General features: G+C 34.8%; 2 protein-coding genes across 2 annotated transcripts in view; both read left to right on the plus strand.

Annotated features, from left to right (window-relative positions):
- LOC149409230 (uncharacterized) overlaps nt 1-25,714 on the plus strand; it is a 240,215-nt gene that overhangs the window by 38,035 nt on the left and 176,466 nt on the right. The gene's annotated exons all lie outside the window — the stretch shown is intronic.
- On the plus strand, nt 21,832-24,277 carry LOC149409231 (uncharacterized). The gene is made up of 2 exons (XM_089650026.1): nt 21,832-23,440; nt 24,268-24,277. Exons 1-2 carry the CDS (start codon nt 22,032-22,034, stop codon nt 24,275-24,277), a joined length of 1,419 nt encoding a protein of 472 aa, XP_089506152.1. The 5' UTR covers nt 21,832-22,031.

The following is a 25,714-nucleotide window of genomic DNA, read 5'->3' on the forward strand; positions in this document are numbered from 1 at the left end:
ATCACCCCAGTGACATTTTTCGCAAAATGTCTATTACAGGAACTATGGAAGTTAAGTGTCGATTGGGACGATCGTGATGTTCCACCACATATTCATAATACGTGGAGTAAATTTGTAAGTCAACTTTCATTACTTCAAACATTGAATATTCCTAGATATTACAACACGGTGTTGACAAGTCGTCTTTTCCTCGTAGGGTTCTGTGACGCTTCACAATTGGGTTATTCTGCAGTGGTATATTTATTAGAGCGTAATAGCAATACCACTCACATCTTAATGGGAAAATCGAAGGTCGCTCCTTTGAAAACCCTGTCAATTCCACGACTAGAATTATGTGGGGCCGTTCTTCTCACGAAACTTGTAAAGTATATTATGTCATCTGTAAAGTTTGCCGAACAAATAGAAAACGTTTTTCTATTTACAGATTCGACTATTGTACTAGCGTGGCTAAAAACGCCGCCATATTTATTGAAAACATTTGTCGCTAATAGGGTTGTGCAAATACTGGAAAATACACCAAATGCTGTTTGGAAGCATGTTGTCTCGGAGGAAAATTGTGCCAATTCTGGTTCAAGAGGGCTTTTCCCAGCAGACATTATATCACACCCTTTGTGGTTTACGGGACCAAAATGGCTTCACCAACCAATAGCACTCTGGCCTTGTTCAGCTGTGTACAATCAATCTGACGGAGAAATACCAGAACTCAAAACATGCAACCTTAAAACGTTTGTATCATCTCAAATAGTACCTAATTCGATTATTAGTAAATATTCTTCATTTATAAATTGCAACGCGTCGTCGCTTGGATAATGCGTTTCGTAAATAATTGTCAGAAACGTCCTGGTAGTGGAAATTCAAACTCGACTTATCTATGTAAGTTCTCGCGGATTAAATGATTCGCTTATGAAAATCGTACGCATTGAACAGGAAACGTATTTTTCTGTTGATATACGTAATATGCGAAATGGCAGTCCATGTTCAACGCAAATTCAAAACTTGAAACCGTTTCTTGATAGCCACGGTATTATCAGGGTGGGCGGTCGACTCAAGTATTCAAATTTGTCATATGAAAGTAAATTTCCGATCTTACTTCCGAAAATCTGTCATTTAGCTTATTTAATTATAGATTATTATCATAAACTATATCTTCATGTTGGGCCACGAAGCCTTCAATTCACTATTCAGCGTAAATTTTGGATAGGGGCTGCAAGGAATAAAATTCGCTCACAACTGTCGAAATGCATTGTCTGCTATAAAATGAAATCTTCGGTGCCACCTCCCCTAATTGGTGATTAACCTCCCTCTCGAGTGCAACAAAGCCGTGCTTTTTCTCGAGTTTGTGTAGATTTCGGAGGACCTTTCACTTTGAAAGATCACAAACGTAGGGGAGCAAAAACGTCAAAGGGTTATTTATGTCTATTTGTATGTATGGCGACGAAAGCAGTTCATTTAGAGATCGTGTCTGATTTATCTTCTGAAGCATTTATTGCAGCCCTTAGCCGGTTTACAGATCGTCGAGGGTTATGTTCTGAAATCATAAGCGATAACGGAACCAATTTCGTCGGTGCAAATCGGTACCTACTCGGTATAAATAAATTCTTGGCATCACAGCGTGATGTTATATCTAATCATCTAATTCAGAGCGGCATTATTTGGTCTTTTAACCCTCCAGCGAGTCCTCATTTCGGAGGCTTATTTGAGGCAGGGATAAAATCTGTAAAATACCATTTAAAACGGGTGATAGGTGAGACCGTTCTAACTTATGAAGAATTTGCGACAGTTCTCACTAGAATTGAGGCCCCGCCCTTTGTGTTCAATGAGCTCAGACCCCGAGGATGTGAATGGACTCACCCCGGGCCACTTTTTAATGGGTGGATTCCTACTAGGTTTGCCTGAATATGACTTTCTTGACACCACGTCTAATCGTTTAAGTAGGTGGCAACATCTCCAAAAGATGTCGCAACATTTCTGGAAACGTTGGCATTTAGAATATTTAAATACGCTTCAACGACGATCAAAGTGGTGCAAAATAAATCCAAACATTAAATTAGGTCAATTAGTGTTAATAAAGGACGATCGTCTTCCACCGATGAAGTGGGTATTAGGACGAATTATCCACGTTCATCCCGGTAAGGATGGAATAGTTAGGGTAGCTACTGTTAAAACTCAATCTGGTTCCTTGGTTCGACCAGTGATAAAGCTTTGCCCGTTACCGGAAGAATAAAATTATTATTAGTGATAATTCTTGAGATATACATCTAAAATAGAATACGTTTTCATTTTCCAGTTTTGTTATGTTTTATTTTTATTTTATTTACCATTGGGATCTATATATTTTTTTTGTTGTTGTTTTAGATGTCTATACTCTAATTCTCGTTTTGTTTCTTACTCAGATTCTAGACCAAAGGAGTTATTAGCAATTTTAAATATTTTTCAAAACCAAAATTTTTGTTGTGGTCCAGGAACCATTCTTCGAAAAGTTATACTTAATTTAGTAAAAGTTATTTTTTTAATGGTTTTCTGCGAGGCATTACGGATACAACTTGAATGAACAATTTACCTATGTACGAGGGTGGGTCAATAAGTCCTTAGAAAAAAGCATTAAAACAGTTTGTATTTTTGTATTTTTTTTTATTTCTCAACATAATCTCCTTGGAGCTCAATACACTTGGTTAGACGTTTCTCAATTTTTTTTAAACCGTCAGAAAAATAAGTTTTCGGAAGGTCCTCAAAATAAGCATTTGTCCGATCGATGACTTCTTCATTTGAAAAAAAACGTTGTCCACTTAGCCATTTTTTTAAGTTTGGGAAAAGGAAAAGGTCACTGGGGGCTAAATCTGGCGAATACGGTGGGTGGTCGACCAATTCGAACTTCAATTCTTCAATTTTAGCCATTGATCGTAAACATGTGTGAACACGGGCATTGTCCTGATGAAAGAGGATTTTTTTCCTGTTTAAATGAGGCCGTTTTTCTTCAATTTTGTTTTTTAGCTGGTCCAATAAAGATGCATAATAATCCCCTGTTATTGTTTTTCCCTTTTCCAAATAGTCAACGAAAATAATTCCACGTGCATCCCAAAATACAGTAGCCATAACCTTACCAGCTGATTTTACGGTTTTCGCCTTCTTTGGACATGGTTCGCCTTTCGTAATCCACTGCTTTGACTGTTCTTTCGTCTTGGGTTTATAGTGGTGTATCCATGTTTCATCTACAGTCACAAAGCGACGAAAAAATTCATCCGGATTGCGTTGCATGAGCGACAACAGGGCTTTAGATGCCACCACCCTATTGCGTTTATTGTCGACTGTGAGCAAACGCGGCACCCATCTTGCAGAAATTTTTTTCATGCCCAATTTGTCATGTAAAATAGAAATGACGCTACCTTTTGAGATCCCTGTAACCTCAATTATCTCATTCAACTTTAATCTTCGGTCACTTAACACCATATCGTGGATTTTATTGATCATTTCTGGTGTAGTCACCTCTACAGGACGTCCTGAGCGTGGTTCATCCTTTGTTGATGTACGACCACGTTTAAATTCATTTAACCAGTTATAAATAGTTGCAAGTGAAGGAGCAGATGTGCCGTGAACTAAATCCAACTCATTTTTTATTTCCTTTGCTGTTAACCCTTTTATATTAAAATGTTTAATAACAGCTCTAAACTCAATTTTTTCCATTTTTGTAAACAAGTAAATTTTTTTTTTTAAATGTACGAGAAACACAACAACCCGACCAATCTGCTTGAAACTTCGCAGCACACTGAATCGGTAGTGCCGCTGCATGAAAACAAACCGCTTACAGTACTAGTCGCGCCACCTGTCGGCTTTTCTAAGGACTTATTGACCCACCCTCGTATATATTTAAATTTACCTTTTATTAAATTTTGTATCATAATTATTAATTTGTTCAAATTAGGTGGGCGGAAATGTTGGCACCTAGCATCGTGCTACCTACCTTTATATCCTTTATAAAATTATTGTGGCCTATCTACCCTTCCTCTCCTCTCCTATGCCGACGTTAGTTGAGTTAAAATATTCGTCCTGTCAACATCGTTTGATTACGGAGCCCCCTTTATCGACCGTGTCGAAAATTCAAAGCCATCGTGAGCTCGCGCGTGGTGAAATTTGTGAATTGTTGTGAACCAGCGCAAAGAAGGATTGAAAACCGTGGAAGAATAGAAAAGGGTAAGTCGGCATTCCGAACTTTTCCACTCCTATTATTCCGCGTTGCGACGGTGCTATATCCGTCCCCAACAATCAGAATAACTTCGTTATTCAACGGCGACCGTTTCACCATTGTTTGGAGCTTCCGGATAGATAACACTCGAAATAGTCTGGCAACATCGCAAAATGTTTGCAGTTACTCCATCTACTGCCACGGCTGTCATGCGTCACAGTCCGCATACCGCGAAGTGTGCATTTTTTGGTTATGTTATGTTGATTATCAGGTCATTTTAGATAGATTCGTGTCAAATTAATACATTATTTCTTATTTTTTTTTTTTTGTATTAGGCAATTTCTTATTTTGAACACAATCAAATAATTCAGGATGGATCATACAAGCATTCAAATTCATTCTACAAAATTCGACTCACTTCTCAGCTGTTAAACTCGGAATGTTTTGACGCCATCTTTGATTCGAGGAATAGCGCCTAACGTGAAGTTCGAGCACTGATTAGTCAAATCTAACTTTAACCCGAGCGTTAGCGTTATTTAGATATAGTGAAAACGAAAAAATGACTAATCCGCGGATTAGTGCTTGGTCAGAACATAATCAGAGATAGTGAAATACCCCCTAAATCGTTGTTTATTGAAATATTATTTTTACAATTTCATACAAACAAAACAGAATTAGTAGGTACCATAATTCATTTTCCATATAATTTTTTTATTTTTTTTTTTGGTTTTCGGCTTTTCACCCTGAAAAGAGTGCTTTGTGGCAGTAACAGTTAAAGTGGAAAAAAAATTCGGTTAATCTATTGGGAAAAAAATAAAAAAAATTAAATATTGGACTCATTTAGATCACTAAAACAAATTAAATGTTGAATTCATTCAGGTTAATAAACTTACATAAAGCTGTATGAACACGAGAATTGTTAAGAGATAAAAGGTATGAAATGTTAAGGGGGGACTGGTGTGTGATTTTAATAAGCCGGCGGTATATGTTCTTGAAAGATGAATGGTTTTTACAGTTAAAGAAAACGTGGTCGAGGGTTTCCTCTTCCACACCGCACTGGCAGACCGGATCATCCAAAACTCTTATTCTAGCCAAGTGAGATGCAATTGAACAGTGACCAATTCTCATTCTCGAAATACATGAAATGAATCGTTTTGAAAGTTTTTTACCATGAAACCATGGCTTGGCAGGGATATGGTTTTGAATTCCAGCATAGAAAGATCCAGTTTTTATTTTGGAGACTGCCCAATTTTCTTCCCAGGCACGAGTCATGTTGGATTTAAGAATCAAGAATCAGGAAGACATCGGAGATAGGAATTTTAAAATTTAGTGGGATAGTTCCGGAATCTGAACCAGATTTGGCGAGAGAATCGGCCATCTCATTACCCTCTATACCCAAATGGGCAGGGACCCAGGCCAATATCGTCTCAAACCCAGATTCACTTAGAGAATTGAGAAGATTTTTTATTTTACATATAGTATTGTCTTCCGGATAACATAGAATATTTGACATAATTTTAGTTAGAGTACTTAGCGAATCAGTACGTAGTAAGGCTCGATGAATGTTGAGAACCTGGATTTGATTTGTTCAATTGCAAAGCATTCAGCTGTAAATATGGAAACTTCTTTCGGTAATTTATAAGTGAGATTGATGTTGAATTCTGGACTATATATCGATGCTCCACAACTTTTATTTTCAAATTTGGAACCATTAGTGTAAAGGATGGAAAATCCAGGGAATTTTGAAGCCACAATGCTTTTAAAACAGTCATCCACATTTTGAAAATTATTTGGGGAAGATAAAATATTCTTCCGAAAGTCTGATGTTATTGTGTTCGGCATAAAAGTGATTGCCTTAAATGGAATATTGTATATAGGGAGATTGGGAACTTCTTGAAGATATTGGAGGGAAGATGACAGAGAATTATAGAGATGAAAACTTTTAATTAGGAGAGGAAAACATTTTTTTTCTCAATCTCAATCTTTTGTTAGAATTCAAATTAACACTTAACCTTTATTTTACAAGCAATAATTGTTCGCCTGAAACACTCATCCACATTGAAAAATCTCCTGATAAAAGATACATGACGCCAACGGGACTCGAACCCGTGTCCCTTCGATTTCCGGTCGACAGCTCTGACCACTGAGCTATGGCGGCTTATCTCTTACCCGCGAAATTATTCAATATATACTAGTGTTTCATTCAACAATTACTGCTTGTTACATTTTTCACCTGAAAACAACCAACTTTATTTTATATGAGAAAGGCATTTTATGTTTTTAGTGGGTCTTTGATATTCTTCAATAAAAGTCATTCAGATTGAATAGATAATGCTTTATTCAATGTGATACCAGATTGACATTTTAGATGTTGCGTCGCCGGCTGTCGGTAAGAGAGAGGTAGTTCTTCAGCCCGGAAACGCATACATAGATAGGACAATACCATAGACATTGCATAGACATAGGCATAGATAATACAATATTACAATAGACAATACAACACTACAATAGACAATGTAACATCTTCCCTTTTTTTTTTTTTTTTTTTTTTTTTTTTTTTTTTTTTTTTTTTTATAAGACAAATAGTTCACGACATTTATTCTAACACTGTGAAAATAATACAACATACATAACTTATATACCTAAAAAGTTTAATCAAATTCAGAAAATGTAAACCTTTTTGGTTTATTTATTTGTCTTCCAGACTTTGTTTGGTGTCGGATGCCTGTATCACTTGTCGCAGACACCGGGACCAAATTTTGATCTGGAGCATTGGACGAAGTTGGTAGTTGTTCGGTGTCATTATCGCCATTTTGTGTAAGAATACTTTCATAGGGTTTTATATTACATCTTAAATTATCATTACTTAATCTAGATTTATCTAACATGAGATGTTTCCTATTTCTGCGGTATGTTACACCACCTAAAGTTTTAATTACATATGAACGCGGGCAGTTAGTTAATACTTCAACAACAGTTGCTGGCATCCAATGACTTTGAGGAGTCTTTTTGAATAAAATTGGATCACCAATTTTCAATGGTGTTAACTCCTTCGTATGTGAGTTGTACGATTTTTCCATTTTATTTTGATTTTTCCTCATCCCCTGTTGGTATTTTTGGAAACTAACTGTCCTAGGTTTTAAATGACTTGACTTTATTGGAATATTTACTCTAAGTTGTCTTGACATGAGAAGTTGTGACGGTGACGGTAAATTATCTTTTGGAGTATTTCGATAATGTAACAATGCAATATATATATCAGTTTTTGACTCGTGACATTTTTTTAAAATGTTCTTTACAATTTTAACTCCACTTTCAGCTTGACCGTTGCTCTGCGGAAAGTTAGGACTAGTTGTAATATGTTCTATGTCCCATTCATATAAGAAATTTTTAAATATAGCTGAAGTGAATGGAGGACCATTATCGCTGACAAGTTGTAATGGTATCCCATGACGAGCAAATATCGCTTTTAAATGCGTGACGACAAGGTTAGCTGTATAACCTGAATGTAGAGAGACTATTTCTATATATTTAGAATAATAATCCATGACGACTAAATAAATGGTATTATTAAATTGAAGCAAATCTACACCTACCCTTTCCCAAGGAAATGAAGCTATAGAATATGGAATTAGTGGTTCTTTTCTGTTATTTGGCTTAAATTTATTGCAAATATTACATTGTTCTACTTTATTCTTAATATCTGAATTCATATTTGGCCAGTAAATAATATTTCTAGCCAAATATTTTGATTTTGAGATGCCTTGGTGACTCTCATGAATTTTGTTAAGCATGACAGGACGTAATATATTCGGGATTATTAGACTAGAACCTTTGAATACTAAGTCATTGACGACGTGTATTTCACCTTGCATGTTCCAGTAAGGTTTCGTTGATGGTTCGCATTTATTTTTTGTTGCGGGCCATCCATTTATATAATATTTCTTTAAAATTCCTAAAGTAAAATCTTGTTCTGTAGCTACTTTAATTTCCTGTAATTTACTATCGGAAACTGCTAGACTCGAAATCAGTAAATTAACATGTACCTGCAGTTCTTTTTCTACTGCCGTTATCTCAGTGTCTGGCAAGGGTGCACGAGATAACGCGTCTGCTACATACATATATTTGCCTGGTACATATGCGACATTGAGGTTATATTTTTGTAACGACATCATCATTCGTTGTAATCGTATCGGTACATCCGAAAGTGATTTTTTAAAGAGACTAACTAAAGGTTTATGATCCGTTTCAACCTGCACAAGATGTCCATACAAATATTGGTGAAATTTTTGGCAACCAAAAAGAATAGCATATAATTCTTTTTCAATCTGCGCGTAATTCTGCTGACATTGCGTTAGCGATTTAGAGCCAAAAGCTAATGGTTTATTTTCCTGCATAATTACTGCTCCGACCGCTGACTGACTAGCATCAACTGACAGAACTATCGACTTGTTCATGTCATAATGAGCTAAGACTGGCGCAGTACAAATAATATTTTGTAGACGTTTGAATGCTAGGTCATGGTTTTCATCCCATGTCCAAACAGAATCCTTTTTTAAAAGGTTCCTAAAAATTTCTGACTCTGTCGACAAATTTTTTATAAAAGAACCTAAGTAATTAACCATGCCTAAGAATCTTTGCAAATCTTTGACACATCTTGGTTTAGGCATTTCTTTAATGGCTTTAATTTTTGCATTATCTGGCTTGATTCCTTTATTATTAAAAATATGACCTAAAAATTTTATTTCAGACTGACTAAAATGACATTTATCCACATTAAATTTTAAATTGACTTCCCTAGCACGTTGAAAAACTTTTTCTAGACGCTGATTGTGAATTTCCTCATTTTCTCCGAAAACAAGAAAATCGTCGACAAATATTAGGACTCCTTCTATGTCTGAAAATATTTCTGTCATGACCCTAAAAAATATTTCTGGTGCTGAGTTTATACCATATGGCAAACGTAAAAATTGATATCTCCCAAATGGAGTTTGGAATGTACAAAGATCTATGCTTTCTTTATCCAATTTCAGCATCCAAAAACCTGAATTTGCATCTAAATTAGAAAAAACATTGGCTCCGTTCAGTTTGTATCTGAGTTCTTCTAATGTAGGAAATTGAAAATGTGAGCGCATAATAGCTTGATTTAAATTTCTAGGATCTAAACATATTCTTAAACTCTTATTAGGTTTTTCAACAATTACCATAGAGTTGACCCATGACGTTGGTTTAGTGACCTTTCGAACAACCATCAACTCCTCCATGCGGTCCAGTTCTTCCTTTAGACGTGTATGTAGTTTGAACGGGACGCGTCTGCTGGCGTTGATTTTAGGCATCGCGTTTTGGTCGACGGTGATGTGACATTCGTGAGGCAGGCATCCAAGGCCCTGAAAAACATCATTATACCCTTTTAGCATATTTTTTACACAATTATTATTGACATTGGCAGTGGTACATACTCTTTGTATTAGACATAGATCTTGACATGTTTGGAGACCTATGATTGTATGACAGTTCATGGTTGTTATTACAAAATCTATATTTGACATTTCATTTTCATTATATTGACAAGATAAAATACAATGTCCTTTTACAGGAATATTATTACCAGAAAACGACTCTAATTTTTGACAGTAATTATTGATAGTGATATTGGGTATTTTTAAATTTCTAAAAGTATTATAAGACATGACATTTACCATTGCTCCTGTATCTAGAATACAATTGACATTTTTATTGTTAATTATTAAATTAAAATTCCATACTGACAGAAGAGAATTGACATTTTGTTTTCTATGGTTTTGTGACATTTTGACAGATTCTATATTATAAACTTCATTAGAATATTTATTTTTATTTGTTTGACTGACATGTGAGACTACTGATTTATTTTTAAAACAATAACGACTGAAGTGACCTATTTTATGACAAGTGTTACACTTAACTTTGGTCGCAGGACATGAATGACGGTGAATCTGACCACATCTTTGACATATTTGGTTGCTGGGGGACGTATTTCTCCTCTGCGAAGTTGACCTGACGTGTGGTTGACTGTGGTACTGCTCTCTGCTCCTTGACGACTGTCTGCTCGGCTGACGATGGAGAGATGGACTTGAAGGCCTCCCTCGCCTTTCGAAGTGACGACTGCTGGCTGCGACGGCATGTACTTCAGCACTCATTAGCACTGCATCCTTCTGCGAAATTACCATTGTCTTGGCAATATCGACGGCTTGATCCAGATTCATTTTATCCGATTGTAATAATTTTTCTTTAATGTGATTGTATCTTGAATGCATGTTCGAAATAAATATATTCAATACCAATGACGAGCGTAATTTTTCAAACTCACAGTTATGGCTTTTATTATTTAATTCCGCTATGAAGTCTTCCATGGACATGTGTTCTCCTTGTCTCGTATTGAAAAAATTATGTCTTTCCATTGTTAGGTTTTTCTTCGGCACGCAATGATTATTGAACAGATCCACAACTTCTTTATACGTGATTGACTTAATATCAACATTAAACGAATTGTATATTTGTAATCCAGTTTTTCCATGTTATACAATAATTTTGCTATTTTTTTGTGTTCAGCCTCTTGATCTGCTCCTGTGGCCATTAAATAAATTTCAAAACCTTGAATCCAAGACGTCCATTCTGTCGGTACGAAGGTGTTTAGTATTTTTGTACCGGAGTTTTCACGTGTTTCTGACATTTTTTTTTTCCGTTTTACAATCACTGTTTTTTGACACTTTTCTTTAGTTTATTTCTACAAATAGTTATTTCACAGCACTTCTGACACCATGTTTTTAGTGGGTCTTTGATATTCTTCAATAAAAGTCATTCAGATTGAATAGATAATGCTTTATTCAATGTGATACCAGATTGACATTTTAGATGTTGCGTCGCCGGCTGTCGGTAAGAGAGAGGTAGTTCTTCAGCCCGGAAACGCATACATAGATAGGACAATACCATAGACATTGCATAGACATAGGCATAGATAATACAATATTACAATAGACAATACAACACTACAATAGACAATGTAACAAGTGCTAACTCTCTCACTAGATGGCGTCGAGACAAATTGTCTACATTTTTAGGTGAAATACTTGAACTTGTCAAATATTAATTATTATTTTTTGGTATGCATAAACATATTTACCCTTTGTGCTATGCATAAAAAATCTTGTCTCAAAACATTAAGTTTACTAAAAAATAATAATTAACACTTAACCGATTAAAACTTTGTTTAATAGGATGATGTGATAACGATAAAGCCTTGAAAATATATTTATTGGCAAGGAACTGCCTTCTGAAATATAATGGAGGCTCCCCACATTCCACCTGAAGCGCATTAATTGGAGAAGACTTCATAGCTCCAATAATCATTCTGAGGGCTTTTGATTGAATTCTTTCCATTTTCTTATCTAAATATTTAGGGAGGGGGTCAAAAAGGAATGTGCCATAATCCAAGTGGCTCCGAACTAGGGAATTATACATTAATTTAAGAGTGGTAGGATGAGATCCCCACCATACTCTGGAAATTGCTCGCATCATATTAAGTCCCTTTTCACACTTTGTAGAAATTATCTGAATGTGTGGAAGCCAGGATAATTTATGGTTCAAAAGAAGACCAAGGAATTTGATTTGAGTAGCGGTTTGTAGAAGCACATTATCAAAAGAGATTGAGAAGTGGGGAATTTTTCTTTTGCGCGTGAAAGCCACGACCCTTGTTTTAGATGCCACCAGATTCATCCCATTTATTGACAACCAGCTTTTAATATATTGTAAAGCCAAATTCATTTCCTTAGCTGCAAGAATGATATTTTTATGTAACAAATATATAAGGCTGCCTTTACACTTGGAAGTTTTTTCCTGTAAGTTGCTCACGTAAGCAACTTACGACAAATTTAACAATGTAAACGACACCATAAGTCACTTATCGTAATTTTTACCAAGTTACAGAAGTTTATCTTACGTAAGTTTTTGACAGATCTAATCGCTCACGCGGGAATTTACGACTCTCTCACAGCTTATCAAAACAGATTGATAAGTTGAGTCGCTTACCGTAAGTTTTGACGTCACTGTCGGGATGGTAAAACAGAAATTTGCAACACTGACAGGTCTTTCTGCCTTTGCTCCTTGGGACTTGTTTATTTGTCGCCATGAACAGCTTTATGAAATAATACACTACAATAATCTATGGAGACTAACATAACATTATTTATCATTAACACAATGTCATGTTTAAAAAATGCCTGTGTAAATGTGTGATAATGATTCTAGTATTCGACCTCACGAACTGATGGATCAGCTATCAAACTTCACAACAAATTAATATCTCCAATGAATGCATACAAAAATGCAATACAAGAATACATAGAAAACATTACCTGACGCCAAAAATCGAAGAGTCACCACTATTTTTTCTAACTAACTAACTAACCATCACGCCGTTTCCACACACTTCTTGCCTCATTCACATTCATACATCGTCTAATACATACTCTTCTATTATTATGACTCTTAACATGGCCCGATTCAAGTATCTGATTCACTTGGTCGTGCCATGTCTTCTTCGGGTGTCCCCGACTTCTGCTACCATTCACATTTGCATCGTATATTCTCCTTACACTCCTTTCTTTGCTCATTCGCTCTACATGCCCAAACCATCTAAGCGTCCCTTTCTTGATCTTACTCATTACGCTTACATCAGCCTTGTACTCTTTGCGGATCTCCGCATTTCTCACACGGTCGTAACATGGTGTTAAACTCATACGCCTAAGGAATCTCATTATTTTTTCAGCTGGTGAAATGGCATTCCGAAAACGAGTATCATTCTTTTTTTAATTACGGGCCAATCATTTCCAATATGTATTAGAAGTCAGTTACTATAATTTGGATAAAATTAAAGAATTTTCGTTGATCCTCAATTCTTAATTCTGCCGTTACGAACGAAATCCCCATCAGTACTTTTTCTTTGAAGCCAACTCCTAATCCAACACTCTGCGGGCCCTTACGTTTTTGTTTGACAAAATTGTGCATATTATCGCAGCGGCAATCCGTTGTGTGCGGAAATGGGTATTATATGGGGATCCATGATCTAACCGTGAATAAACAAATCCCTGTTATCAAATATTACCATAATATTACCAACTGACAGCTGTCAAATGTCAAAGTCGGCGGCAACGCGTTGTTGTCAGGAAGCCATCTTACCAAAAATAGAATTATTGGTGTAGCGGTCTCTGTGAGAAGTTCGTAAGTTTAACTTCCAAACAACTTCCATGAGCATTATTTACGATAAGTTGGATGCATATGTAATCGCTCCTGTGAGTAACTTATCAAAAATTTACGAAAGTCGTAAATTTTACTTACAAGTGTAAACCCAGCCTAAGGATATCATCCGCAAAGTAAAGTCACTTGATAGAAAAAGGAATTACTGAGTCTAGGTCGCTTATATAAATATTAAACAACAGAGGACTGATAACGGAACCCTGGGATAAATCTCTCCATAGTTTGCGCCTTGAGACTTTGTTGATTTGCACGGATCGAACCTTCTACAACAGGGATGCTCAAACGGTCGATCGCGATCGACCGGTCGATCGCGAGTACTTTTTGAGTCGATCTCGAGAAAAAATTTCCATTTTTCATGTCTTCTTTTTTATTATTTATTTGTAGCTTGTAGCGGACTGAGTTACTGAACGGATTGTTCTGGAACATTGGAGATAATATCAGATATACATCTCATAGCCACAGCATCTGACACAAAATTCTGGTATTTTATAACTGAAGATAAATATCCGAATCTAAGGCAAATCGCCCTTCAGTTGACGACAATGTTTGGGTCAACTTACTTGTGCGAGTCTGCATTTTCTGAAATGAAGATAATTATGTCAAAATATTGCAATCGACTAACTGACGAACATATGTCATCGTGCTTGCGATTAGCACTCCGTAATTACGTACCATCGTATGGAAAGTATGCTGAGGACATGCAGTGCCACGCTTCAACATCCAAAGTCATTATTTAGTCAAGTTTAGAAACTAGAACTCGTTTGTTTTTTGTAAGAACCAATAAACTTGCAATTTTGAATAAATATAAGTTTTTTTATTGACTTTTGAGTGCAGACCTCCACCTACCTTGACTAAAAAAAATGCATATTGCGAACTAATTTCTGTCGTTCCTCCAAATTCTATGTGGATTCGTGGCCATGTGTCCCTATATATACACTTATACCTGCGCCACGATACACCCTACCTACATAGACGACAATCCTGCATCACACATACTTGCAGCCTCTCAGAGTCGATCGATCGGAATCTAATAATATTGAGGTAGATCGCCAGCAGTTCAAGTTTGAGCACCCCTGGACTACAAGCTTCCATTTTTTCAAAGACAATAACAAGCACTATTTCGTTCTCTTTCTGACATAAAAGAAATAATTAATTTTTAGATGAGAGGAAGAGAGATAGATGCATTTTAATAATGTGTGGTCGTTCTGGGACAAATATGGTCTTAGGAGAGTATAATGCGCGCACGGCATTTGGGACTGTTTGGGTCTTAGAAGGTCCCAAGGGTTAAGCATTTAGAGGAAGACTCAAATAAATTGGACTAATTTTGGGGTATTTGTTTTTTAATTAGTTTTTCTTTCAAAACATTCAGTAAAACATCATCGTAAGCTGATGAAAGGTCAAGGAATGTGGCCAATGTATAAGAATTTAGGGATTGAGAAACTCGGATATCAGTTGTGAACAAACTTAAATTATCCATTGTAGATTTCTTTTTGAAAACCATACTGATTTGGTGAGATAATATCTTGACTTTCAACAAACCACTCTAGTCTGTTTTTTATCAAACGCTCCGCTACTTTCATCAAACATGATGAAGGAGCAATAGGCCGATAAGACGAAATTTCAGATGGATTTTTTCCAGGTTTAAAAATGGGAATGATTTTTTGAGTTTTCCAATCATCCGGAATTAGTCCTGTTTCAAACATATTATTAATAAGAGATAAGAAATATTCAACCGCCATATCAGAAAATGATTTAATGAAACTATAAAATATTCCATCAGGACCCGGAGCAGAGTCAGAAAGCGCTCTTATCACTCGTTTCATCTCATCAATGGAGAAAGGAGCATGTAGCCAGTTAGAGTGAGATGGATACGGCTCAATAGAAGGCATTTCTTCATATCCGGCAACTGATGGGGGGGGCTATTTTATCCGCAAATCCTATAAGAATTTCTTCTGATATATGTTTGATTATTATTTTATTATTATATTACAGTATTCTCTCGTATTATTATTGAAACTTATCTCTTTTTATATATTCTACTTACACGCCGATATTCTTCAAGTTTGTTTTGTATTACTCAATACTAGGTTGTACATAGCTTCTCGGGAAATAGTATCAAATAATACTAAACCCAACAACCATAATATTAAAATATACGAGGATAATACTATTATTACATTACAAACAGTTCGATATTTTTCTTTATAAGATGCACAAAATTAAAATCTATTTTTCAATTTATTCTTTACAAGGCTACAATATTCAAGTATATTTTGTACATCATTATTATTTTGTACATTATTAATAGATGCTATATTTCAACTTCCAACCATTATACTGAATGTTACGAGTATAATATTATTTTATATTATATTTTTAAATGGCTTTCAACTATGTATATTGAAAATGATACTGATGTAGAATTCACCCGTGCAAGCAATTTAGAATGTTGGATTCACGCACAAAATATTAATAAATACAATACTAACCTAACCTGTGTCCAAATAAATAATAAATATAAGATCACTAAACAAGTATTGGGATATTCTTCATGCCTATTTGAAAAACTGTTTGAAAGACATAGATGTAATTATTATGCTTCGCGAAACTGCAATTAACGAGGAACTTATTAAATTATATGATATTCCAGGATATAAATCGTATTATTATTGCAGAAAAAATAAACAAGGAGGTGGAATATTGCTGTATATAAGGGAACATTTACATTTTAAACAAAAAATAGTTGAAACCATTCACTTTGAAAATGTGTTTGGAATATTGACATTACCTAATAAATGTAATTTTTATATTTTAGCAATTTATAGACCACCTAACCTCAATAAAAGGGGATTCTTAAATGAAATTTCTTGTTTTTTTTTTGCAATAATGTAAACTTTAATGATAATATAATATTTTTTGGGGATATTAATCCTAACATACTAAATCAAAGTGATTCAAATATAATAGCTTATGAAAATATACTTACCAGTAATTACTTAACAAAATGTATTAATGATACGACCAGAGAAGCAATCGTTGCTGGTCAAACAACTAAATCCTGTATTGACCACATATATGTTAGATCTAATAAATATAATTTGTCCGCGTGTGTAATTGATTCGAGAATTGCTGATCATTTTATGACGGGACTAAATTTACAATACCATGACGTCAAAAATATTGAACAAAATGAAAAAATCACAATTCTGTCTCAAAAACGTGTTGATAAAGAAATAAAAAAAATATAATTGGAATATTCTTTTGAAAGAAGTGGATTGCGTTACTCTGTATAATAAAATTAAAAATAAATTTAATGAAATCTATGAAAAAAGTACTGTAGTAAAGTCTTATAAACCTCAAATCAGACTTAATGCCATAAATGAATGGATAAATGAAGATTTATTATCAAAAATCAAATTAAAAGACACACTTTACAAAAGATGGAAAAATAATCCTACAAATAAATTTTATGAAACAGAGTACAAATGTAATCGAAACAAAGTTACAAAATTAATCAGTGCATGCAAATTAAAATTCTTCAACTCAAAATTTAAAAATTACTTTGCCGACTCTAAAAAAACGTGGGACGAAATAAACAGATTGTTAGGAAGGAAGAGCAAAAGTAATTGCGACCAAGTAATATCAAACTATTTTTTGAAAAAAGAACAAACGACTGAACAAACATCTAACAATTTTGCAAACTTTTTTTCTGATAATGTTAAGCAACTATTACATAGATGTGACAAAAAAGCTTTTCATCTTCAAACACATAGACTTCCACACAGCATGCTCTTAACACAAGCAAAACTTTGTGATATTGAAAAAGTAGTCAGAAGTTTAAAAAATAGTCAATCGCCGGGGATAGATAAAATTAGAATGTCTGACATTAAAAAACACTTAAATATCTTAGGACCTATTTTAACTCTATTAATTAATATGATTTTATCGGAGGCAATTATACCTGAAGATCTTAAATGTAGCATAATCCGACCCATCTACAATGGTGGTAAACACAGTGAAATTGAAAACTATAGACCGATCAGTATTTTACCTGCAATTGAAAAGATCCTAGAAAAATATATATCTGTAAAACTAATAAAGTACCTTGAAAAATTTTCTATTATTGATACCCATCAATATGGTTTCCAAAAAAATAAAAGCACAGATCTACTACTTCAAGAATTTTCAAATAAAATTAATAATGATCTTAACAAAAGAAAACATGTACTCGTATTATTTATTGATAATTCAGAGGCTTTTGATACGATTGATCATAGTAAATTACTTAAAACTCTAGAAAACATTGGAATTACAGGAAACCTACATAAATTATTTGTTAACTACTTTCAAAATAGAAAGATTTGTGTAAAAATTTTTGATCATTTTAGCAAAAAAAATATTGTTTTCGCAGGCGTACCACAAGGGTCCATACTAGGCCCTACATTGTATATAATATATGTTACTGCAATGAAATTTATATTCTCTCATGTAAAACATTACGTTTATGCTGACGACACTGCACTAGTTATTTCACATGAGGATTTATTAATAGCGAGTACTTTACTGCAAATTGACTTTGTTACTCTTCAAAAATGGTCACATGATGTAGGTTTAATAATCAATGCTAAAAAAACGAAGCTTATGCACATCAGATCTCCTCATAATAACATCACCATAACTCCTAAAATTATTTCTCATGACTTTAATTGCATCCATAACTTTGTAATACAACCATGCTCATGCAAAAATATTGAACTTGTTTCAAAATACGTATATCTAGGCTTAACAATTGATTGTAATTTTAAATGGGATATACATATACAAAAAGTGTGTACACGGCTTAGAGCTGTAGTGAGCAAACTTTATAGATTGAAGTTTTTTGTTCCACCAAATACCCTTAAAATAATATACCTATCATTGGCGGAATCCTTAATAAGATACGGAATAACTTCATGGGGACATTCAACAAAAACAAATCTTCTTTCAGTCCAAAATGTACAATATTCTTTGGTAAAATTAATATTAAACAAAACTAAATACGAACAAAGAAATGACGTACCAAAGTCATTACTATACAACTCTGTAAATGTATTATCTGTTCGTGCTTTATTGTGGCTTAAAATTGCGAGTCAGCATACATCTCAATCTGAACATAATAAAATAGTGACACATGTTCATAATACAAGACTAATTGCAAACGATGGACTTGTAGTTCCCAGATACCTGAATAAATATGGTCAAAGAACTCTAGAATACCTCGTTCCAATAATTTACAACATGTCACCAAACTCAATAAAAAGCTGTGAATTGACTCACAGAAGGAAATGTATGTTAAAAAAATGGTTATGTGAAAGAATTTTTTTGTATTAATGTAATTATGTGTATATTTTATGTACTTGTAAAAATTGTATATGTATTTAAAAAGTAATTGTTATAAGAACCCGTTGACAAACTGATATCAATCAGTTTAACGGGACTTAATTGTAAAAAATATATTTGTGAAAGTTAATAAATTTAAAAAAAAAAAAAAAAAAAAAAATTCTCGGCGGAGAATACGATGATCCGAATTTTTTTAAGCTAGACCAAACTGAAGACTGGGGAGTTTCCGGAGACAGGTTCTCACAGAACTTCCGCCATCCAGCGCGCTTCTTATTTTAAAAAAAATTTTTGGTTTGTGTTGCTTTTTTTCGAGAGTTGACGGAGCGAGTGCATTCCTCGTCCCACCACGGAGTAGAGTGTTTTATTTTAATGTTCGCATTGCGTTTCGGGATGGATTTTTCTGCTGCATTTATAACCATAGAAGGAAACGTCTCACATTGCATTCTGATGTCTCCCGGGGACGATTTTGTTAAATTAATAAGGTTATCTAGTTCAGAAGAGAAAGTGCTCCAATTCGCATCTTTCGTTCTAAATTTGAGATTATTTTTAACTGGGGGGGAATAAGTGTTAAATTGATGGTGGAAGCGGATTATAATTGGGAAATGATCACTAGAGAGGGGATCGTTTAGGATGTCCCAAGAGCATTTAGATGCTAACGAATACGAACAAAGAGATATATCAACAGCACTTTTCCGTTGATGAGGGGGGGTGAATCTGGTTGGAGATCCGTCATTTAAAAAACATAGGTTATGGGTATCAATAAAATCTAAAAGATTGCGGCCAAAACGATTTGTTATTTCGCTACCCCAGGAAGGGGAATGTGCATTAAAATCTCGCAAGGATCATATATGGGGAACAAATCTGGGTTAAGATTGGTGCCCATTCATTTTCAATAAAAGTCGTAGAGGGAGGAATATATATTGACAATATTGTGATATCAGATAAGACAGCTGCTTATTATCTGGATATCGTCGGAGGGAGTATGAATATTAATTTGTTTAAACGTAATAGAATTATGGATTATCAGAGCCGTGCCACCTTTACCATCCGGTCTGTCGTGTCTGAGACAATAATAACCTGGAATTCTTAAGTGAAAGGAGGGTTTTAACCACGTTTCAGAAATGGCGGCTACTGAAACGTCGTGTTCGTCGAGTAATTGAATTAGGTCAGATTTGTTAGCGAAGAGGCTTCTACTGTTCCACTGAAGAATTTTGTTCAGTTTCGAAGCCATTGGGGAGGCAAGATAATAAAGATTTAATGTAATCGGCAGCGTTGGACGGTACAGTATTGTTGTTTGTAAGGATAGAAATTAAAGTTTGTATAAAAGTATTATTATTCATTATTTCGGGGAGAGCAGGAGGGGAAGTATTACCATTAATGGCACACCCATTGGGCGTCTGGGATTTGGCATTCCCATTCGGGCTGACCAAAATATTATTCAATTGTTTTTTATCAAGGTAAGGTGTATATTTTGGGTTAGGTTTGACTGGCTTGAGAATGGTTTCTCTGTGAGAAGATGACGTTGAATGTTGTCGGTAGCCATTTTATGTTTTATGTTCTTCTGTCTTGTTAATTCCGGACAGGCTAGACTGACCGCGGTATGTGCACCTGTTTAGTATTGAAACAGCTTTTTGAATTACCTACCATTTTTCCTACTATCCATCTCCTTCCCTATAAACAGTCCTACCCACATTGGACTTTATGAACATTGTTGCACTAATTGTCGCAAATACCAGTCGAGCTCGTGTCGTACATCAAGAAGGTGCCACCTAAAATTTCGTCGTCGTATCATATGTGTAAATACCGAAATAAATTCATTGGTTGTTCGTCTCGTTTGTGGAGGAAAATTCACCAGTGCAAAGTGCATCGAGAACCCGTATTTTGCCCGGATTCATGGGAGTTCAGGTAGGCTGTTTTCCTTCTTCCAATTATTCCCGTGCTATTTACAAACCAATTGAATGAGCTTTAGTTATCGTTTTTTTACAGTTCACTCAAAGTGTTATAGAACACGCTACATTGTTTGGTCCTCTCCCCGGATATCGATCTGGTTGGATAATATCTTATCGTAGATTTATTGAACATCGGTTCAATTAGCCATTCAATTGTTTTTTTGAATATCACAACCTTGTCATCCATTCTCCTGTCTAAAAGCTGTTTCAACAATTTAGAATCATTATTCAATAATAGAAGCATAAATTTAGTACCTAGAATATTGTCAATATTGTTTGCAAATTCGGTGGGTAATCTTAAATTTGTTACCTTCAAATTTGAAGTAGGTAGGTGCAATTATTTTTGAATATTGTCGTGTCGGTAAAACAGATTGTTTCAATAATCAGAAAGTGGCTGGTTTTTAAGTTGGTACTACTGAGTAGTCAGCTGTCAATTGGACGGCCATATTGGAATACATTGTTTACAAATTATCTAGCTGTCAAAATAGTTTGTTGTTGTTTTTCGGAATTTTGTTTACTAAAATACTTTTCTTAAATCTGCAAATATGGCATCAAACGCAATTAAATATAAATTGGCGATTTTAGATCTAGAAAGTATTCGCGCGTCGGCGGTTAAGGCTTTAAAAACATCGAAGTTATCAGATAAGAAGATTTTTAAAGCACGTTTTTCGGATATAACAACAGTTAGAGATAATTTCGTACAGTGTCATATGCTTTTGGAAACTTCGAAAAAGGAGGAGTCTGAAATTGCAACTTTGCAAACAAAATATTCTGAATTTCAAGATATTTATTACGAAATACAGTCACATCACAGTGAATTGTTTCCGGAAAACTTCGAAAATGATTTTGAAAGTAAAAATGTTACTAAGAATTCAAATATTTCACTTCCGAAAATTAAATTGATAAATTTTTCTGGAATTTCAACAGAATGGGTAAATTACATAAATACTTTTGATTCGTTAATACATTCAAATAATACGTTAAATCCTGTACAAAAAATGCATTATTTAATTGGTAGTTTATCTGGAGAAGCATTTATTTGTGTTAAACATCTTCCTATTTCGGAAGAAAATTATATTGTTGCCTACAATTTGTTAAAGGCAAGATTCGAAAACATTCGGTTAATAGCAGATACCCATATAGAGTTAATATTGTCATGTCAAATTGTCAAAGCCAATGATAACTTGAGGAAATTTATTTCAATATTGAAGGAAAACGTAGCGGCTTTAATGGCATTACATTTTCCAGTACATGAATGGAGTTTCCTATTATTACATATTGTTTTACGTAAATTACCAAAAGAATTACGTATTGAATTTGAAATTCAAAATAAATTGGAAAAAGTGCCTACATTTGACCAATTATTACATTTTTTGGAGCAACAATGTCTAGCTAAAGAGACCGCGTTGGGCGTTTTTCCGGAAAGTCTGTCACAAAGGGAAATCTTTAATAAAAGCCCCTCGAAATCATATAACATTAAAAATCGTTCGAATAATAATAATAATAATGTTAGTTCTTTTGTGTCGAATGTCGTAAATAAATGTCTTGTGTGTAAATCGTCACATTATCTGAATAAATGTGAAAAATTCTTACGTCTGTCACCAAAGGACAGATTTTCATTCGCCAAGGAGCACAAGCTCTGTCTCAACTGTTTACAAAATAAACATAATGCAAAAAATTGTCAGTCTCGTTTCTCTTGTAATGAGTGTCAAGCTAGACATCACAGCCTGTTGCATTTTCCAAAGAAAATGTTTGAAAATACTGAAAATCAGGAAAATTCTGAAAATCAAGAAAATTCTGAACCACTTGCGTTAACAACTTTCTACAATAAAAATAGTAAATCGGTACTGTTGTCCACAGCCTACGTGGAAATATTAGGAAAAAATGGCGTTTTTCAAAAAGCAAGAATTCTTTTGGACTCGGCGAGTCAGGCTAATTTCATTTCGGAGGAGTGTGCAAAACGCCTCGGCTTTTCTCGTTCAAGTAAACATTCATTTTCTATCGTCGGTATTGGTGGCACTCGCACAATTGGATCAAACGGATTAGTAAAAACAAATTTTCGTCCTGTCGCCTCGAAGGAGTCTGGTATTACTACAGATTTCCTTATTATCAATAACATTTCATCGTACTTGCCGTCGTCTCATATCGTTGAACATGACTGGCAACATATTAGAGGACTCAAATTAGGAGACCCAACCTTCTACTTGCCATCAGCAATTGACATTCTACTCGGAAGTAATATTTTTGCCTCATTATTAGGCCCAGGTAAATTGGTCGGCAAAGAAAATGAACCTATTGCCATCGAAACAACATTAGGATGGGTTTTAATGGGAAATGTCGGATCGTCAAATGATTCGATAAATTCATTTTTTACTTCAATGGATGACTCAATTGAGGATAAACTTAAATGTTTTTGGGAAATCGAAAATGTCCCCTCGTTGAAAGAAATTCGATCCCCTGATGAAATTCGGTGTGAAAAGTTGTATATTGAAAATACCTACCGTAACAAAAACGGGAGGTATGTCGTAGCTTTACCATTTAAGGAAAGCCCAGAAAAATTGGGAAAGTCATATGACACCGCATTGTCGCGCTTCATGCATTTAGAAAAGAGGCTGGATTCAAATCCTGATCTCAAATCGCAATATATTTCTTTTATGAGAGAGTATTTAACTTTGGAACATATGATTGAAATACCATCTCGGTCACCAGTTGGAAATTATTTCATACCACATCACGGCGTAATCAAGGAGACAAGTTCTACAACTCGTTTGAGAGTCGTTTTTGATGCAAGTACCAAAACATCATCGGGTATTGCATTGAATGATATACTTTTCGTGGGTCCAAAATTACAAAAGGATATAGTCGAATTGATGTGTAATTTTCGTATACACAAAGTCGTTTTTACAGCTGACATACGTCAAATGTATCGACAAATCCTCATGGATTCAAACTCATGTAATTATCAACATATATTATGGCGGGAGTCGCGCAATCATCCCGTAAAAGAATTTGAATTACAAACGGTCACATATGGGACAGCAAGTGCCCCTTTCTTAGCTATTCGAACATTGCATCAATTAGCAGCTGATGAAAAATCTAACTATTCAAAGGCTGCAAGCATATTAATTAATGACACATATGTAGATGACATTGTAAGTGGTGCGCAAACTTTGGAAAGCGCTCGATATTACATCAGGGAGTTGAATGCATTACTTCAAAAGGGTGGTTTTGAATTACGAAAATGGACTAGCAACTATCCTGAAGTTTTAGAAGACATTCCTCTCAATTATCGGGAAGTACCATTAAGTTTTGAATTTGACGGTGATAAGAAAAATATTAATATATTAGGTATTCAATGGATCCCGTCGCTCGATAAATTTACATATAAAATTAATAATGCTTTTAGTGACAACTGCACAAAACGTACAATGCTATCTAACATAGCACGATTATATGATCCATTAGGATTCATTAACCCTGTCGTTTTTGTCGCTAAATATTTCATGCAAGAATTGTGGAAGATGCAAATTGGTTGGGATGAGGTAATCCCCATGGAAATGAGTTTGAAATGGAAGAAATATATAACGGAACTTCCTTCCCTATCCGATTTAAAAATTGATCGCTTTGTTACTACGTCTCAAAAAAGTCGTTGTATACTGGTTGGTTTTTCTGACGCCTCTGAACGAGGATATTGTGGAGTTGTATATTTGATTGTAATCAATAATCGAGAAATTTCAAGCCACATTTTACTATCTAAATCAAAAGTTGCACCCATTAAGGTGATATCTATTCCACGGCTTGAACTGCTTGGAGCAGTTTTGTTGGCAAAGCTGTTAACCTATTGTAAAGAAGTATATAAAGATCGAATTCAAATAGAAAACATTATAGCTTTCACCGATTCCACTATTGTTTTGGCGTGGTTAAAAACACCTACGTTTCGTTTGCAAACTTTCGTTGCAAATCGTATTGAAACCATCATTCAAAGTCTACCTTATGAACATTGGTTTCACATTTCGTCGCAAGAAAATCCTGCAGATTTGGGGTCACGAGGAGTTTTTCCAAGTGAAATTGCCGAATCTTCCTTATGGTGGTATGGTCCACGTTTTATATCGTCACCCGTAGAGGAGTGGTCCTTTGTTAAACCTCAAGATATTCCGGTAGAACAAATACCAGAGTATAAATCGAAGAATCTAATTTCATTATCAACTAATGTGTCGACTCGTGACCAAGAGTTTCTATTGAAATTTTCATCACTATCGAAATTATTACGAGTTATAGCTTGGTGTCGTCGATTTATTAATAGATTAAGTTTTAAATCAAAGATAAGTTGCAACACACTCTCGTTGAAAGAAATTAATTTATCTTTGACCTGTTGCATTAAATTCGTTCAAAATATTTATTTTAAACAAGATATAGATAATATAATCTCGCATAATGTGTGTTCACCGCAACTGCAAAGACTTGCTCCCTTTATCGATGAATTTGGAATATTAAGGGTGGGCGGACGTCTTCGCTTTGCACAAGTAGTGTCGGAAACCTCTAGACATCCTATTATTTTACCAAAGCAATGTCATTTAACAACTCTAATAATAGATTATTACCATCGTTTGTACCTTCATCCTGGTCCGCGTGCATTGCAATCTATACTATCATTAAAATATTGGATAATTTCGGCTCGTAACGTAATTCGACATCGTTTGAGCAAATGTATCTCTTGTTTTAAAAACAACCCGCGTGGTAGTTTACCCTTGATGGGTAACTTGCCCGCTTCCCGTTTTCGAGAAGGTCGTCCATTTTTAAATGTAGGAACTGATTATGGAGGTCCGTTTGTAGTCCGCGAAAGTAGGCGTCGCGGCGCTAAAACCTATAAAGCCTATTTATGTCTATTCGTTTGTTTATCGACCAAAGCCGT

The sequence above is a fragment of the Hesperophylax consimilis genome, unplaced genomic scaffold (assembly GCF_061612785.1).
Source record: "Hesperophylax consimilis isolate HC1 unplaced genomic scaffold, BYU_Hcon_1.0 scaffold_33, whole genome shotgun sequence".
NCBI classification, from domain to species: domain Eukaryota; kingdom Metazoa; phylum Arthropoda; class Insecta; order Trichoptera; family Limnephilidae; genus Hesperophylax; species Hesperophylax consimilis.